This window comes from Convolutriloba macropyga, chromosome 1 (assembly GCF_964194025.1).
Source record: "Convolutriloba macropyga chromosome 1, txConMacr16.3, whole genome shotgun sequence".
NCBI classification, from domain to species: Eukaryota; Metazoa; Xenacoelomorpha; order Acoela; family Convolutidae; genus Convolutriloba; species Convolutriloba macropyga.
The window spans coordinates 16,525,649-16,543,238 of record NC_134468.1 but is presented as its reverse complement, the minus strand read 5'-3'; the positions used below and the strand labels follow the sequence as shown (position 1 = coordinate 16,543,238).

The following is a 17,590-nucleotide window of genomic DNA, read 5'->3' as shown; positions in this document are numbered from 1 at the left end:
AAGTGAGAGGGGGGTTGTGTGGGGAGCTGAGAGGCTCTAAGAGCACTTAATGCCCCCGCTGGGTGCCACCAGTTTATCACATTTTTGAGGACGAAAAGTCAAATGGGTCAGACGGAAAATCTGTCAAGCAAAAAATTGCAAAAAGACCGACAGTAGTAACATAATTGCTACAAACTTCGTTTGAGAGCAATTAATTAGGCAAGATATTATGCGTTACAGGATAGTCTTTCTTTTAAATATTTAGTTTCTCCCGATATTCTATGGCATTACGGTGACCAATACGATGGTTCTTACGGTCAGAGTGAATTTTTCTACGACATGTTCAATAACAGAATGTGTTCAATAAAAATGATCAATAAACGGTAGACAAAAATTATCAATTTTCTTCCAGCCGAGTTACGGTGACCCTTAATTTTTATGCCACACAAAACGAGCGTTAAAAATATTTGACAGTTGGGTTTCAAAATATTTGTAAAAAATAGACTTATAGGCGATATGCACCGAACTTACAAAAGGGTAGTAGAAGTTGGGCGACTCTCGCAGCTGTTTTGTCCTTATTCCCTACACTTTGGTATACCCACAAAAACTGCCCTGAGATCTGAAAGAGCAAAAATTGAAAAATTGAGGATAAACGGCTAAATGCTGCCAATAACGTCTTTGCTCCACTTAGTTTCGCGGCTCTTCAAAACGACAGAAGAGCACCAACTACCCGCAGGAATTAACCATCGAACAGATTGCTTCAAGCAGCGACAATAACAAACAGCTACTCTCAAAAGCGACACTAGATGTTACCTAGAAGCACTTTAAGGTGGGCTTTTGCATAAAACCGAGAAAAAAATAAATTAATATATGACACACATGTACAACATATTCACACAATTTACACAATGTACATTAATAAGAGAATGTATGAATTATTTAAAGTTTTCCACAGCTGTCTGTGATGTCGGAATGAAGCCAAAGTCACGCGGGTCAGATCCATTCCAGTCTACCTCAATGTCACTCCACCTGGAACGAATTCAATATTTTTAACATAGCCCAACGAGATTGTCGTAAATAGCTGCTGAATAGGCTTGCCTGGCCGCAACGTTTAGGGAGCAACTGATAAAGTTGCTGTAAATAAAAGCACTTCAGAAATTCAAATTACACTCGCTACCAAACAAACGGTCAAATCGTAGATTAACACGAAAACTTGTTTTCGAAGCTCAATTTTATAGACTAAACTAAAATTTTTCTCTGATTTTAAGGAAATCGACGCACGATCATCCGAACTTTAATACCTTAAACTCTGATTTAATGGAAACCGACAGTAGTAATAACAGGGCAAATTCAGACGAAAGGCAGCCAGTTTTACATGAGTAGCAACAAATTTAGTACCAGGTACAATCTTGACCATGGAATTCTCGAACTCACAATGAAAATTTTCACTTGAAATCACTAAATGCCATGATTAAGTTGTACAGTCTTTGTGACACTAAAAATTTAGCTCTGCTTTTTGAAAATTGGCAAAATTCTAAACACATCCTCTCTGTCGATACTTTCGCTATCTTTCTGAAAACTGAAGCTCTAATCATTATGCGTAGATTCATATAACAATATCGGAAAAAAGGAACGGATATCAGAATAGTTATGAGAACGCTCTTCAAAACATTTTACTATTCAAAATGGTTATTTAAGTAATTATTTTTGATAAAGAGGGGGCAATTCATTTCAAACAAGAAGCCTCACTAGTAGCAGCATTCATTTCATAGTGTCTTTTATTGACACCAAAACTGTTCAGAAGGTATTCAACTACTAATCTCAAAACATGATCTTAACTCGCATTTTAACTATATACTGCTTAAGCGTGAAAAAAGTGACATCATAAGTGATCAACATCATAAGATCTGCATAAGTGATCAAGTCAGACACTCTTTTTGCGCGTACTGATGTAAATTATTTACATCATGTACTACCGGAAACACCAAAATACGACTTCACGCGAACTGAACGTTTTAACATTACAGATACTATGCAAACACTAAAATAAAACCAAGTGCTAAATAAGACGATGCAGCAATTAATAGATTTGAGAACTCTGTTTACAAAACCTTACACAAAGAAAACCACTTGAATGTAATGAGAAAGTATATTAAACAAAAACCAAACAAAGGCATGAATTCGCAGGCGCAAAAGAAAACTCACAGCACAAAAATCACGAAAGCAAAAAATATTCACGGTGAAAAAGAAAAAAACTCTTCGGTCTAGGCAACATATCGGTATTGGCAACAGCTTTTAAAGTATTCTTTATACAAAATACATTACATTAAAACATAAACCGACCAACATCGGAAGAATTGCTCTCGAACGACAGGCGAGGCAATTTAAGTCAGGGGCTGTAGCCTAGATAACTTTTTCTTTGTGCGTGCAAAAATAGTTGCACTACGGACCTCCCGCTCTCTCATCAGAAGCAGTACCCACTCGTCTATCAGGCCCTTCTTTTTGCTTTGCTGCAATCGATTTTATTTAAGCAACAAGCTTTACTTCGAGTGAGAGCAAAAGAGATCACTCAAAAATGAAGAACGAAAGCGTAAAAAAAGTCACTTGAGAAGTCAAAGAATGTTAAAGAAGAAAAGCGCAAATTGGTGAAGCAAAAATTTGCATACAAAATACCAACACGTTTACAATAATTGCTATGAACTTTGTTCAAGAGCAACTAAAAACATAAACCACTAACTGCAGGCAAATTGCTCTCAAACAACCGGCGAGCGGTTGGCTTTGTAGTGGCCATCTGAGGCTTGTGGATGCTAACATTAGAGGGCGTATGAGCGGAGTGGGGTGCAAGCGATGGGGGAGGAGGGCAGGGTAGTGGGAGGACTGGAAGAGAGGCGGGTCCAAATAGCAACGTTTCACGTGTCGTGAAAGGGTTAAATTTTAATCTGAAGGCGTCAAATTTTAATACTAAGGACGGCCTTTTACACCCTGAAAATTTTTCCTTAAAACATTCGGTGAATCGCATACTTTGAGACTAGTAAGGCGTAAGGCACAGAGAGCTGCTCGGCGACTTAATGCCCTCCGAGCGCTAACTGTTTATCCCGTTTTGAGGACGAAAAGTCAGATGGGTCAGACGAAAAATCGGTTAAGCAAAAAATTGAAAAAGAATCGCAGAACTGATATAATTGCTACAAACTTCGTTTGACAGCAATTTAAAACTACAATATTTCAATTTATAAAGTAAGTCAATTAAAGAACAGAAAATAGGTTCCGCAATTTATTCGAATAAATTAGCTTTCAAAAAAAATTAGCTGTCGGGTTATAAAATTCACCTCTGGGTTATTTCTATCCAGAAATATCAATAGCGTATTCCATTTAAAACAGAAGCAAAAAAAGGAAAACACTCAACAAAACAGCTGAACGCACCCATTTATACAATTTTTAAACAGATGTACAATTTCATCAGTTAACGTCACTTTCTCGTCCAAATGTGGTCGGTTCTGGTGAAAGTACGAAACTAAACCGACTAACGACGAATGAATTGCTTTCAAACTACCGGCGGGTATCTAAACCCCGGACCTCCAGTATGTCTGTTACCCACCAAACTACACTGCCGTTGATTCTTTTTCGCTGACAATCGCTTTTATATTAGCAACATAATTATTTCAGAGTGAGGGCAACTTATATCGCTCAAAATGAAGCGCTCAAGCGCAAAACAAGTTACTCAAGAAGTCAAAGATTGTTCTATAACAAAAGCGTAAAATCGGTGCAGCAAAAATTTTGCATAAAAAAGACACGTTTAAAATAATTCCTTCAAACTTCGAGAGCAATTAGTAACCTACTTTTCCATAACAATGTACTACAGAACAGTCCATTCGCAACAACCAATTGACAGATAACATTGCACAATATTATACAAAACGGCTGAACTTTCGCCCATTTTTACAATTAAACAAGATAACAAATTTCGACTTAAGCACGCTGTAGACTTAATACAAGCAAAAAAAAAACTAGTTTAAAAATACTTCAACAGGTAGCCAAAATGGTGGAAAAGGGGTACACTTGATAGTCTGCACTAAATATTCCTAAAAGGAATAATTCAAATTCAGAAAATTATAGGTTCAGTGCCGCTCATAGAAAGATTGTGGCTAACAAAAAACACAATGTTTACCACCACTATTCGAGGGTGGTTTGTTGGAGCCTGACTGAGCGGTGGTTAACAAATTCACAAAGAGGCTGCTCCTACTTAGGTCACGGAGGCTATTATGAAGACAATCTCATGACGACAGATAAAATACATAATAATAACACAAAAATATACTTGAAAGCTTCCAGAATCAGAAGGCTTAAACGTGAGCAAAAAATTACAACATTTAAACTATTTAACGTTCTTTTTGTATCTTTATGCATTTTTCGGAATACAAAGTTGGTGTCTTCTGTTCGTAATATTTTGAAAAAATTAATATATATATTTTTTAAATAATGAGAGAGTTGCGAATCACATTTGAAAAGAAATCGTTGAAAAGAATCAGCACCGCTCAGTTCTATTTTATGAAGAAGAACAGCTAATCGCTGATAAAAAGCACTCAAAAGTGATTTTTTGTTGATTTCACTTTTTCACCTATGAAGTATGGGGGTCGAAACATACAAAAATTTCAAAATTTTTTTCAAAAACTTTTCAAAGTTTTTCAGAGTCCTAAAATGGTATGAATTGGATTTTGCGCTATGAAAGAGCACTCAAAAGTGATTTTTTGTGGACTTCACTTTGTTCAACGAAGTAGGACCGGAACAACTCAGTTTCTGAAATGGTCTGAAATAAGTCAAAGAGCAGTCAGAAGCAGTTTTTAATGAAAATACTTTTGCAAATGTACAGTATAATGTGGAAAGCATGTCTTTATTTTTTTATATACATGTGTAACTATGTATGTTCCTATCAAAACAAGTCCGTATATTTGCTTTAAGTGTTCCGTATAAGTGTTCGAAATTGTACTTTTTATGTATGATTGAACTTTTGAAAGAAAGGAAAGAATGAATATTTTATGTATAAAATTATGCGTATTCATGTATACAATAATGAAAGTATTCATGAAAGTGTATATTTGTTTAAAAATAAATATAACTGTGCTTAAGTTTATCAATATGTTTCCGTGAGTATAAGCTGAAATGTATGTTTGTGTGTAGAAATTTGTGTGTATATGTCAAGAGGTTCTTGGTTTTATGTGTGTATGTTTTTCTATATGTATACAGTGGAATGTATGTATATATGTCTGAATGTATTTAGGTATTTATGTATTTAAATGCTTGCAAGTCAGACGAGAGAGAGGGAGATAAGTCCCTGGAAGGCAATTTATTTGCCTAGAAGAATGTTATTATTTGTTTCCTTGATCCAATTATATTATATCTTGCAAACAGATTTTGACCTTCAGCGTTGATAAATTCTGTCCTTTAAACATTGGCAAGCAAAATGCACAACCGAAGACGACAACAATTTTTTTGATGTTCTGAGCATGCTTTTTTGAAAATTGAATTGCCTACACCTATCTAGCTACCATATTAAAAACTATCAAGATTTTTTACAGAAAAAAATTAAATTCATGCTCTTTGTCTTTTAATCCTTGGCAAGAGAATGGTAAGATGTTGGAACACAGAAGACAAAGACAACCTTTTGATGTTCTGACTATGCTTTTTTGCATATTTCTCTACACTTATTCAGTTACCTTTCTAGGAATGAGCAAGATTATTCACAGGAAAAATATATGAGATGAATTGTTGAGAGATAAACAATAATTTGAGCTAAGTAAAAAGAATAAACTCTGTAAAAATCCGAAAAAGTTGGTGGGAAAACTATGATATGTAGGAGCAGCTGAACTTTTTAGTTAAATAAAGTAGAATGATAGGAATTCATCAAGAGCTTGAATCAGACAAAAAGTGTAATGATGTACAAGAAGAGTAGTTTGCACTGGAACTGTAAAAAGCGCTAAAATTTTCAAAATTAATTAGCCACTTTATCAATTAAGCAAAAACAAACACAAACTATGGTGGGGGTTGCTAGAAACAGCTTCAGAAATGTATAGGTCTTGTTTGCCTATTGGTAATAGCAGTAATGGATATTGTGTGCTGGGACTGAAACATTAAACAAAAGCGAAACGCATCTTCAGTAAATGCTTCCGATAAATTCAACTATTGAACACTGAAAGTAAGGTACCAGAGCACCTCAAGCAACCAGAAATCAAAAACGTTCATTTTAGTGTCTTCTTGGATCAAATTGTCTGCGTTCAGTAACCCTGTGTTAATATTTTGGATTACTTATAGTTCTGTCCACGTTTTAAAATGAGATTACAGTAACGATAATTCATAGGGCATCGTAAAGAGGTAAATCCAAAAGAATCTAAAATTAAAAGGAGCAGAGTCGTTATAACATATAATTGGGCTAAGCAGTCTCGTGAACATATTGGAATTCAACACAACACTACTGCTACCTACTACTGCTACTGCCTAATACTACTACCTACAACTACTATCTACAATTAATACCTACTACTACTGCTACCTACTAGTACTACCTACAACTACTACTAGATACTATTACTAACTACTACAACTACTTATTGGTTCTAAGTTACACTAGTACGTAGTACTACATCATTTTAATACCTTCAAATATTACCTATTGTTTACCAACTATCTACAACAATGTGTTTCTGTTTTTCTAAAAAATGCGAATTTGTCTATCTCAAGGTAATGTGTCCAGACTGACACAGACCGATAGAATTTACCCGCCACTATTTTCAACAAATCACTAAGTGTTTGAAGTTTTTTCAAAGATAAAAAAAACGCTGAAGCTTTTTCGTATACATTAACTCAGTAATTTTCAACTCAATGATAATTTGTTAATTAACAATAAAAAAATCCATGGTATGATATATCAGGTTGATTTTTAATTAAATCAATGTACGGTTTTACTGTTTAGCGAACCAGTCTAATTTTTAGAACTTCAAATAAGTTTTATTGCTATGTTCTTTTTTAAGTGCAAATTTTGTTCACTTATTTCACTTATGAGGGATCAGTCATAAACTTAAGTCTTTTTGATCAAATGCTGTTTTTTAGTTTATTAAATATATGACGTGTGATTCCATTTGCAAATAATTGATAGATATGAAACGTAAACTTTTTAAAATTTCTAATATGAAGGATTATATAGCGTAAGCATTGACTGGTTCACAATGGCGTTGCACTATGTCTATTTGTAATATCAACTTTATAGAAACATGCTTGCTTCAAAAATTCCATAGTGTGTACCTTAATGGAAACAAACATTTTACAACGTACCTACATTATCCAAAAAAACTGAGGTTTTACTCTATAGTTGTTTTCGTATGAGTCACCTGTTGTTTCAGTTGTCAGTTTTTACACAACTTTTTCTGAATCCTTACATTTCAAAAATTTGTATAGACTGAAAACTGCTGGGATAGCTTGCCAGAAGGATATGTATTCATTGAGTTTTATATTAACCTTAGCTTCGGCTCAGGATGTGTTCACATCTATGACTGTGATTGTGAACTTGCTATTCATTTAAGTTTTAGCGCTACATGATTTTGCAATTTTTGTTATATTAACTTCTTCCTATTTTTATTGAATTTCATTTGGTCATTGTTTGTCGGAAGAAAATTAAAAATAAATCGACCTCATGAAACGTTTCTCAGCAAAATTAAGTGAAACAGTCTTGTTGGATTTGAGAGCTCAAACAAAAACCTTAATTTTAGGTGTTTAGGTGAACAAATTTTGTTTGTTTTCATCGTCTGCTTACTCTCAATGGGCACCAAATGGTTCCAGAGAAGTACTTTTCGCGGAATTTGAAACAAAATTCTTCTTTATTAGTGTTCAAAACTCAACAACCGGAGACGGTATGGCTTTGGATAAGCAAGTAAAAAAAATTGTGAATCATGGCCGATCACTTTAACTAAAAGTTGAACCATTGAGTTCGAATTCGGGTTTGTGATCTAAAAATAGTATTCAAGGATAATTGACTTTTTTAAAAAAGACTTCTTTTTTTAGTATTCAAAACTCAACAATCGGAGGCGGTATGGATTTCGATAAGCAAGTATAATAAAATGGTGATGCTTGGTCAATCGCTCTACATAAAAATGGAAGTTTTGGATTTGTGTCTGAATTTGCGATCTGAACACACTAATCAAGGATAATTGACTTTGAAAAAAGACTACTTTTAGTACTAAAAACACAATAATCGGTGACCGTGTAACTTTGAATTACAAAATATAATGAAATGTGAAAACTTGGTCTATCGCTCTATTTAAAAGTCAAAGTTCGAGTTTGAGTTTGTGATCTAAAAATAGTATTCAAGGGATAATTAGGTCATAATAGTTGAGTTGTTTTATAAAGTTGCGAACGCAAAACCATTGAAACACGTTCTCACAATCTATTTAAACTACAGCTATATATGTGTCAAAAAAGCGAAGGAGACCTTCTGGTTTTACAAAGCTTTTTGATATAGTTTACTATATTATATAGACTATATTCACTTGGTCTATTATGTAATCTTTACTGCACGAGTTCTACAAGCATTCCTGAAGACTATAATTTTGCTTTTTTTCTGTAGAAAAGAACAGAAAAAACGCATGATTTTCCAAAAATAGCAGTGTTGACATATTTTACTAGTAATTCTTGAAAAGAGCGGTCAGTTCAACTTTTTAAATAATTAATTTTTTCTGAAGAATGTTCGGCTAATGAACTTTAAATATTGCAAAATAACTAATATGGAGATACTTTTAAGTCATGGCCACAATAGGTAACAGTTAACTTAACTAACTGTGATTTTTTGCTACCATAAAAACCGTCAACACGGACAGTAGACTTCAGATTAGGCGCTTTGATGCCATCGTCAAACAAGTACATTTCTATATTTTTTTGGGTCAATTTGGAGAAGGTTCCAGTGTTAAAACACTGCTATCCATAGTACATTAAGTTCAAAGTTTAAAGTATTCAAAATTTTCGGAAATTAGTGTTTTACTTTTCTATGTGTTAATACGTATTCTTGGCTTTGTGTACCTCGTTTTGATGGTATCTTTCTGAAAGAGTTTCTATGTTTTCGAACGTTTGTTTGTTATGGATCCTATGAAGAGCTGATTTGACTTCTTTCAACTGAGTCAAAGACAAAAAACAACTGTCAAAAAAATCCTGATTATAGGGGCAATTAGGCTAATTTGATTTCCAGTTTTCTTAATGCAGTGTTTTGATTTTCTCTGAGCTTAAACAATGTGAGAAATATGTAAAACTGTCTCTTAGAAAAAAGTTCCAGGTGGAATTTTACTACTGTGTTTTGCTAAAGGCCACTATTGTCAAAAAAACCGTTGTAATTTAACATGATTTCTATCTTCATGTTTGTTTGTATCCTCTATAACAATAAATGGTAGAATCCTTATGCACAAGAAAAAATTTTTTTCACGAGTAATCATATAGCAAAACCTTAATCTTCAATAAAGCTTTATTGATCTGCAATTTACGCTATGAAAAACGAATCAGCGGTCTCACAGGTAGTATGAAAACATTTTTTTCGTTGTGCTCAAAAAAGGAAACCCCTAACGGAAATACAAAAATTAACAAAGGTAAGAAAAGAAACGTCTTCCACGTTAACTTGGTTTTTTATTTGAAAGACTTAAAACAATGCCTAGCTGACATAAAAAAGATTTAGATTATGAAAAACAAAGACAAACAAATGTTTATGAACAAGCTGATTTTTCATTACTACTTTAACAAATTTGTATTTTCAGAACCTCAATGGTTTGCCTGGAGGAAACTCATAAGAGAACGGACAAGTATTCACTTCCTGCATTTATTGGAAATTTCGTTCTGATACGTTAAATGCTTACTATTCTTGATACCATAGCTTTATGGAGTAATGAAGTTTTTCGTCCGCGTTAATGAATACTTAGGTTTTAAAATTTTATGAATTACTTAAATAACATACTGAAATACTTCATATTGACACATAGCTTCAAAAGCTACTGAGTGAATACTGTGAAAACCAAATGTTCCATGACAAACACAAGTTGTTGCACATGTATACAGAAAACACTAGTGCATACTTAAGTCTATGGTTCAGATTGAGCCTTTGAGCAAAACATGTTTGTTATCTACTAACAGAAAACGTGAGCAGAGGGTTTCTTATCGTTCCTCAGATTAAACCACGTCATAACTAAGCAAAATCAATACTATTGTACAAATAACTTGATATTAAACGTACGACTTAGAACCAGTTACTATATAACCTAGAAGCAATTGTAGCCATGAAAGTCAAACAATAAGGCCAATAGGTGAATTTAAATGAATTTGATTTGTCCTGTTTATTCAATTGCTTTATTTAAGTTAACCTTATTTTGCTTAACTGGAGCACACTGTGGGTCGAAATGTATTCGGTAATAAACAATTGCAAGCCTATGTACTAAGTCTCTTTTCATCTGAATGTTTGCTGCAACACAGTAGAGTACATTTATATGCGCCTTCTTGATCACAGACAAGAGAATACTTAAGCAAACTAATAAAAGGGCTTTTAGCCGAAAATATTATACAAGAATTTTGCAGAGCAGACTGAACTTCTCACACGCACAGTGCAATTCTGCTGTATGCGTAGCAATCAGATCAAAACCTTGAAATGTCAATGTCTGAGGTACTTAGGAGAAACTTCAATCCTTTTTACAAATGAAAACGAAAAAGAATGAGTCTAACAGGTTTAACAACTGAGGCCTCCTCGAAATGCTATAGGTGTTCATTGGAAACTATTTGGCTGATTAGGCTAATAGAACGAATGCAAACATCCCAGCCAACAGTTTGAATTTACTTTTAACTAAATGACTTGCTTCTCAAAGTAACATTTAAGCGTTTTCTTTCTTGACTTGTATTCCATTCAGTTAGTGTATGTCAAATCCCAAACTCAACTACCGGTTTATAACTTATAATGTATCATATCCTAACGCAATTTGGAAGCTCATTTCAGCGCACAATTATCTATCAAACTCGATATGAAAACAATATTGCCTTTATACAACAAAGGAAGGACAGTTCAATTTCAAGTTGGACTACCTTCGATCATTGCCTCATACCCAAAAAATTTATTGACTTTGTTACTACATTACCTAATATAACCAAAGAAAAAAAGACTATCAACAACTCAACCCCCTCGGAAACTGAAGTAACTTCTCAGCATATACCTAATCCTTTGACTTCTGACATTGGATCACTTCCGATGGACATCAAGAGGATTTTGCGCAGTTACGATTTCGAAAGTGTGCCCCTCTTCAGGAGCCAAGAAGAATACTTCGCTGCTTTAGAACATTTGGAAAATCTGTGGAAAAAGCTCGAACCATGCAGAATTGAAATTAAACTAACCACTATTCACGATAAAATTGATCATACTACATCATCCACATACGATGAAAACAGAAAGACTGTGATATCTTCCATCTTAGAACGGTTCCCTAGTCTTCTTGAAAACTCAAAAATTGAAAAAACTTCCAGAACTTTAGCACTGAGCCATCGTCTAACAATGCTCTACAAAAGAGGAGCCATTTTCGTGTAGTTCGAGGATGTGTACTTTACAGTGGAAATTTTCCAAAAAGAATGAGATTCAATGAAAATGTGAGGTGTTCATGCGACAATAACAACTAGAACTGAAAAATTCTTGTTGATATGAACTAGACGTTGGTTTTCAGTATTGAATTGTTTCCATTTATAACCTGTTATTTTGAAATGCTGTGCATTATTAAACTTCATTGTGTATGCTTTTTATCCCAAATTTAGAAGTGGCAAAACCACTCCTTTAAACTACAGTTTGTTGATTGAACATTATCCACGTCAGAGAAACAGGAAACAGTATTCGGCCTGTTCAAAGGAGTAGCAAGTCAGAAATTTGTTGTAGAGTAGGAACCCCAAACCGTAGATTATTGTTCTGAAAATGTTGAAACGGATACGCGCAAGAGAGTCGACGTTATAAAGAGCTGACGTTAAAAAACCCGCAACTTGTTTTGATTTAGGTAGAGCCGAAATCAAGAAATTGCTGTTATATACCCTAAATTGTTAGTTGATTACTACGAAAAGTACCCGAGTGGGTTTATTGGTCTCATGTTCGGTTATGATAGTTTCTTATCAAGTCCCAAGAGCCACTGAGGCATGGCCATGTTCCGCGATGATTTCAATATAATTATTTTTCAATTCGATTTCAGTGTCTATACTAGGAGATACTAAATTTTCTTTTCTCAAATACTCGATTATGATTTTTGAAAAATTAAGTAGTCTCATTTGAGAACCCAATTTAATTGGCCACAAAATTTATCTTAAATTATCAACTAATAATTTAAATAAAATGTCGGCTCTCTTTGAAATCGGCTCTTTTCACTTCGGCTCTCTTACAAGTCACCGGTTGAAACAAAAATTCAACCTAACCACTTGATTTTTTATGAATAAAAATATCTATATTGTGAGAAGTTAAGTCTGCTCTGCAAAATTCTTGCATAATATTTTCGGCTAAAAGCACTTTTATTAGTTTGCTTAAGTATTCTCTTGTCGGTGATCAAGAAGGCGTATATAAATGTACTCTACTGTGTTGCAGCAAACGTTGAGATAAAAAAGAGTGATTTCATTGGCTTGCAATTGTTTATTACGGAATACATTTCAACCTACAGTAAGCTCCAGTTAAGCAAAATAACGTTAACTTGAATAAAGCAATTGAATAAACAGGTCAAATCAAATTCATTTAAGTTCTCCTATTGGACTTATTGCTTGACTCTCATGGTTACAATTGCTTCTAGGTTATATAGTAACTGGTTCTAAGTCGTACGTTTAATATCAAGTTATTTGTACAATAGTTTTAATTTTGCTTAGTTATGACTTGGTTTAATTTGAGGAACGATAAGAAACCCTCTGCTCACGTTTTCTGTTAGTAGATAACAAACATGTTTTGCTCAAAGGCTCAATCTGAACCATAGACGTAAGAATGCACTAGTGTTTTCTGTATACATGTGCAACAACTTGTGTTTGTCATGGAACATTTGGTTTTCACAGTATTCACTCAGTAGCTTTTGAAGCTATGTGTCAATATGAAGTATTTCAGTATGTTATTTAAGTAATTCATATAATTTTAAAACCTAAGTATTCATTAACGCGGACGAAAAACTTCGTTACTCCATAAAGCTATGGTATCAAGAATAGTAAGCATTTAACTTATCAGAACGAAAAATCCAATAAATGCAAGAAGTGAATACTTGTCCGTTCTCTTATGAGTTACCTCCAGGCAAACATTGAGGTTCTAAAAGTACAAATTTGTTGAAGTAGTAATGAAAAAGCAGCTTGTTCATAAACATTTGTTTGTCAAGGAAGTCTTAGAAGACTTTGTTTTGCAAAATCTAAATCTTTTTTATGTCAGCTAGGCATTGTTTTAAGTCTTTCAAATAAAAAACAAAGTTAACGCGGAAAACGTTTCTTTTCTTACCTTTGTTAATTTTGTATTTCCGTTAGGGGTTTCCTTTTTTGAGCGCAACGAAAAAAATGTTTTCATACTACCTGTGAGACAGCTGATTCGTTTTTCATAGCGTAAATTGCAGATCAATAAAGCTTTATTGAAGATTAAGGTTTTGCTATATGATTACTCGTGAAAAAAATTTTTTCTTGTGCATAAGGATTCTACCATTTATTGTTATAGAGGATACAAACTTTCATGAAGATAGAAATCATGTTAAATTACAATGGTTTTTATTGACAATAGTGGCATTAAGCAAAACACATAGGAGTAAAATTCCACCTGGAACTTTTTTCTAAGAGACAGTTTTACATATTTCTCACATTGTTTAAGCTCAGAGAAAAAAATACTGCGTTAAAAAACCTGGAAATCAAATTAGCCTAATTGCCTCTGTAATCAAGATTTCTTTTTTGACAGTTGTTTTTTGTCTTTGACTCAGTTGAAAGAACTCAAATCAACTCTTCATAGTATCCATATCAAACAAACGTTTGAAAACATAAACTCTTTCGGAAAGATACCATCAAAACGAGGTACACAAAGCCAAGAGTACGTACTAACACATAGAAAAGTAAAACACTAATTTCCGAAAATTTTGAATACTTTGAACATAATGTACTATGGATAGCAGGGTTTTAACACTGGAACCTTCTCCAAATTGACCAAAAAATGTAGAAATGTACTTTTTTGACGATGGCATTAAAGCGCCTAATCTGATTTCCACTGTCCGTGTTGACGGTTTTTATGGTAGCAAAAAAATCACAGTTAGTTGTGTTAACTGTTACCTAATGTGGTCATGACTTAAAAGTATCTCCATATTAGTTATTTTGCAATATTTAAAGTTCATTAGCCGAACATTCTTCAGAGAAAATTAATTATTTAAGAAGTTGCACCGACCTGTCTTTTCAAGAATTACTGGTAAAATATGTCAACACTGCTGATTTTGGAAAATCACGCGTTTTTTCTGTTCTTTTCTACAGAAAAAAGCAAAATTATAGTATTCAGGAATGCTTGTAGAACTCGTGCAGTAAAGATTACATAATAGAACATGTGAATATAGTCCATATAATATAGTAAACTATATCAAAAAGCTTAGTAAAACCAGAAGTTCTCCATCGCTTCTTTGACACATATATAGATGTAGTTTAAATAGATTGTGAGAACGTGTTTCAATTGTTTTGCGTTTGCAACTTTATAAAACAACTCAACTATTATTACTTAATTATCCCTTGAATACTATTTTTAGATCACAAACTCAAACTCATTTGACTTTTAAATAGAGCGATAGACCAAGTTTTCACATTTCATTATATTTTGTAATTCAAAGTTACACGGTCACCGATTATTGTGTTTTTAGTACTAAAAGTAGTCTTTTTTCAAAGTCAATTATCCTTGAATAGTAGTTTAAGATCACAAATTCAGACACAAATCCAAAACTTCCATTTTTATGTAGAGCGATTGACCAAGCATCACCATTTTATTATACTTGCTTATCGAAATCCATACCGCCTCCGATTGTTGAGTTTTGAATACTAAAAAAAGAAGTCTTTTTTAAAAAAGTCAATTATCCTTGAATACTATTTTTAGATCACAAACCCGAATTCGAACTCAATGGTTCAACTTTTAGTTAAAGTGATCGGCCATGATTCACAATTTTTTTTACTTGCTTATCCAAAGCCATACCGTCTCCGGTTGTTGAGTTTTGAACACTAATAAAGAAGAATTTTGTTTCAAATTCCGCGAAAAGTACTTCTCTGGAACCATTTGGTGCCCATTGAGAGTAAGCAGACGATGAAAACAAACAAAATTTGTTCACCTAAACACCTAAAATTAAGGTTTTTGTTTGAGCTCTCAAATCCAACAAGACTGTTTCACTTAATTTTGCTGAGAAACGTTTCATGAGGTCGATTTATTTTTAATTTTCTTCCGACAAACAATGACCAAATGAAATTCAATAAAAATAGGAAGAAGTTAATATAACAAAAATTGCAAAATCATGTAGCGCTAAAACTTAAATGAATAGCAAGTTCACAATCACAGTCATAGATGTGAACACATCCTGAGCCGAAGCTAAGGTTAATATAAAACTCAATGAATACATATCCTTCTGGCAAGCTATCCCAGCAGTTTTCAGTCTATCCAAAATTTTGAAACGTAGGGATTCAGAAAAAGTTGTGTAAAAACTGACAACTGAAACAACAGGTGACTCATACGAAAACATACGAAAACAACTATATAGAGTAAAACCTAAGTTTTTTGGATAATGTAGGTACGTTGTAAAAAGTTTGTTTCCATTAAGGTACACACTATGGAATTTTTGAAGCAAGCATGTTTCTATAAAGTTGCTATTACAAATAGACATAGTGCAACGCCATTGTGAACCAGTCAATGCTTACGCTATATAATCCTTCATATTAGAAATTTTAAAAAGTTTACGTTTCATATCCATCAATTAATTGCAAATGGAATCAGACGTCATATATTGAATAAACTAAAACAGCATTTGAACAAAAAGATTAAGTTTATGACTGATCCCTCATAAGTGAAAAAGTGAACAAAATTTGCACTTAAAAAAACATAGCAATAAAACTTATGTGAAGTTCTAAAAATTAGACTGGTTCGCTTAACAGTAAAACCCTACATTGATTTAATTAATTTAAAATCAACCTGATATATCATACCATGGATTTTTTAATTGTTAATTAACAAATAATCATTGAGTTGAAAATTACTGAGTTAATGTATACGAAAAAGCTTCAGCGTTTTCTACATCTTTGAAAAAACTTCAAACACTTAATGATTTGTTGATAATATTGGCTGGTAAATTCTATCGGTCTGTGTCAGTCAGGACACATTACCTTGAGATAGACAAAATCTTTTGTTGTTTATAATCAACGAGTCTCTAGAGATAAGAATTGTTTGCATTTTTTAGAAAAACAGAAACACATTGTTGTAGATAGTTGGTAAACAATAGGTAATATTTGAAGGTATTAAAAGGAAGTAGTGGTACGTACTAGTGTAACTTAGAACCAATAAGAAGTTGTAGTAGTTAGTAATAGTATCTAGTAGTAGTTGTAGGTAGTACTAGTAGGTAGCAGTAGTAGTAGGTACTAATTGTAGATAGTAGTTGTAGGTAGTAGTAGTAGGCAGTAGCAGTACTACGTAGCAGTAGTGTTGTGTTGAATTCCAATATGTTCGAGACTGCTTACCCCAATTATATGTTATAACGAATCTGCTCCTTTTAGTTTTAGATTCCTTTGGATTTAACTGTTTCCGATGCTCTATGAAATATTTTTACTGTAATCTCATTTTAAAACGGACAGAATAATAAGTAATATAAAATATTAACACAGGGTTACTGAACGCAGAAAATTTGATTCAAGAAGACACTATAATGAACGTTTTTGATTTCTGGTTGCATGAGGTGCTCTGGTACCTTACTTGCAGTGTTCAATAGTTGAGTTTATCGGAAGCATTTACTGAAGATGGGTTTCGCTATTGTTTAATATTTCAGTCCAAGCAAACAATATCCATTATTGCTATTACCAATAGCCAAACAAGACCTATACATTTCTGAAGCTGTTTCTAGCAACCCCCCACCATAGTTTGTGTTTGTTCTTGCTTAATTGATAAAGTGGCTAATTAATTTTTGAAAATTTTAGCGCTTTTTACAGTTGCAGTGCAAACTACTCTTCTTGTACATCATTACATTTTTTGTCTGATTCAAGCTCTTGATGAATTCCTATCATTCTACTTTATTTAACTAAAAAGTTCAGCTGCTCCTACATATCATAGTTTTCCCACCAACTTTTTCGGTTTTTTACAGAGTTTATTCCTTTTACTTAGCTCAAATTATTGTTTATCTCTAAACAATTCATCTCATATATTTTTCCTGTGAATATTCTTGCTCATTCCTAGAAAGGTAACTGAATAAGTGTAGAGAAATCTGTTTTTAAAAAAGCATAGTCAGAACATCAAAACGTTGTTTTTGTCTTCTGTGTTCCAACATCTTACCATTTTCTTGCCAAGGACTAAAAGACAAAGAGCATGAATTTAAGTTTTTTCTGTAAAAAATCTTGATAGTTTTTAATA

At 33.3% G+C, this 17,590-nt stretch overlaps 1 protein-coding gene across 1 annotated transcript in view; it reads right to left on the bottom strand.

Annotated features, from left to right (window-relative positions):
- Positions 1-821: 821 nt before the first annotated feature.
- The window catches only part of LOC142345987 (uncharacterized), an 87,332-nt gene continuing 70,563 nt past the window's right edge, over positions 822-17,590 (bottom strand). Inside the window, exon 14 of the mRNA XM_075398460.1 lies at positions 822-1,008. Within this exon, the coding sequence (XP_075254575.1) occupies positions 915-1,008 (94 nt within the window). The 3' untranslated portion in view covers positions 822-914. The remainder of the gene's footprint in view (positions 1,009-17,590) is intronic.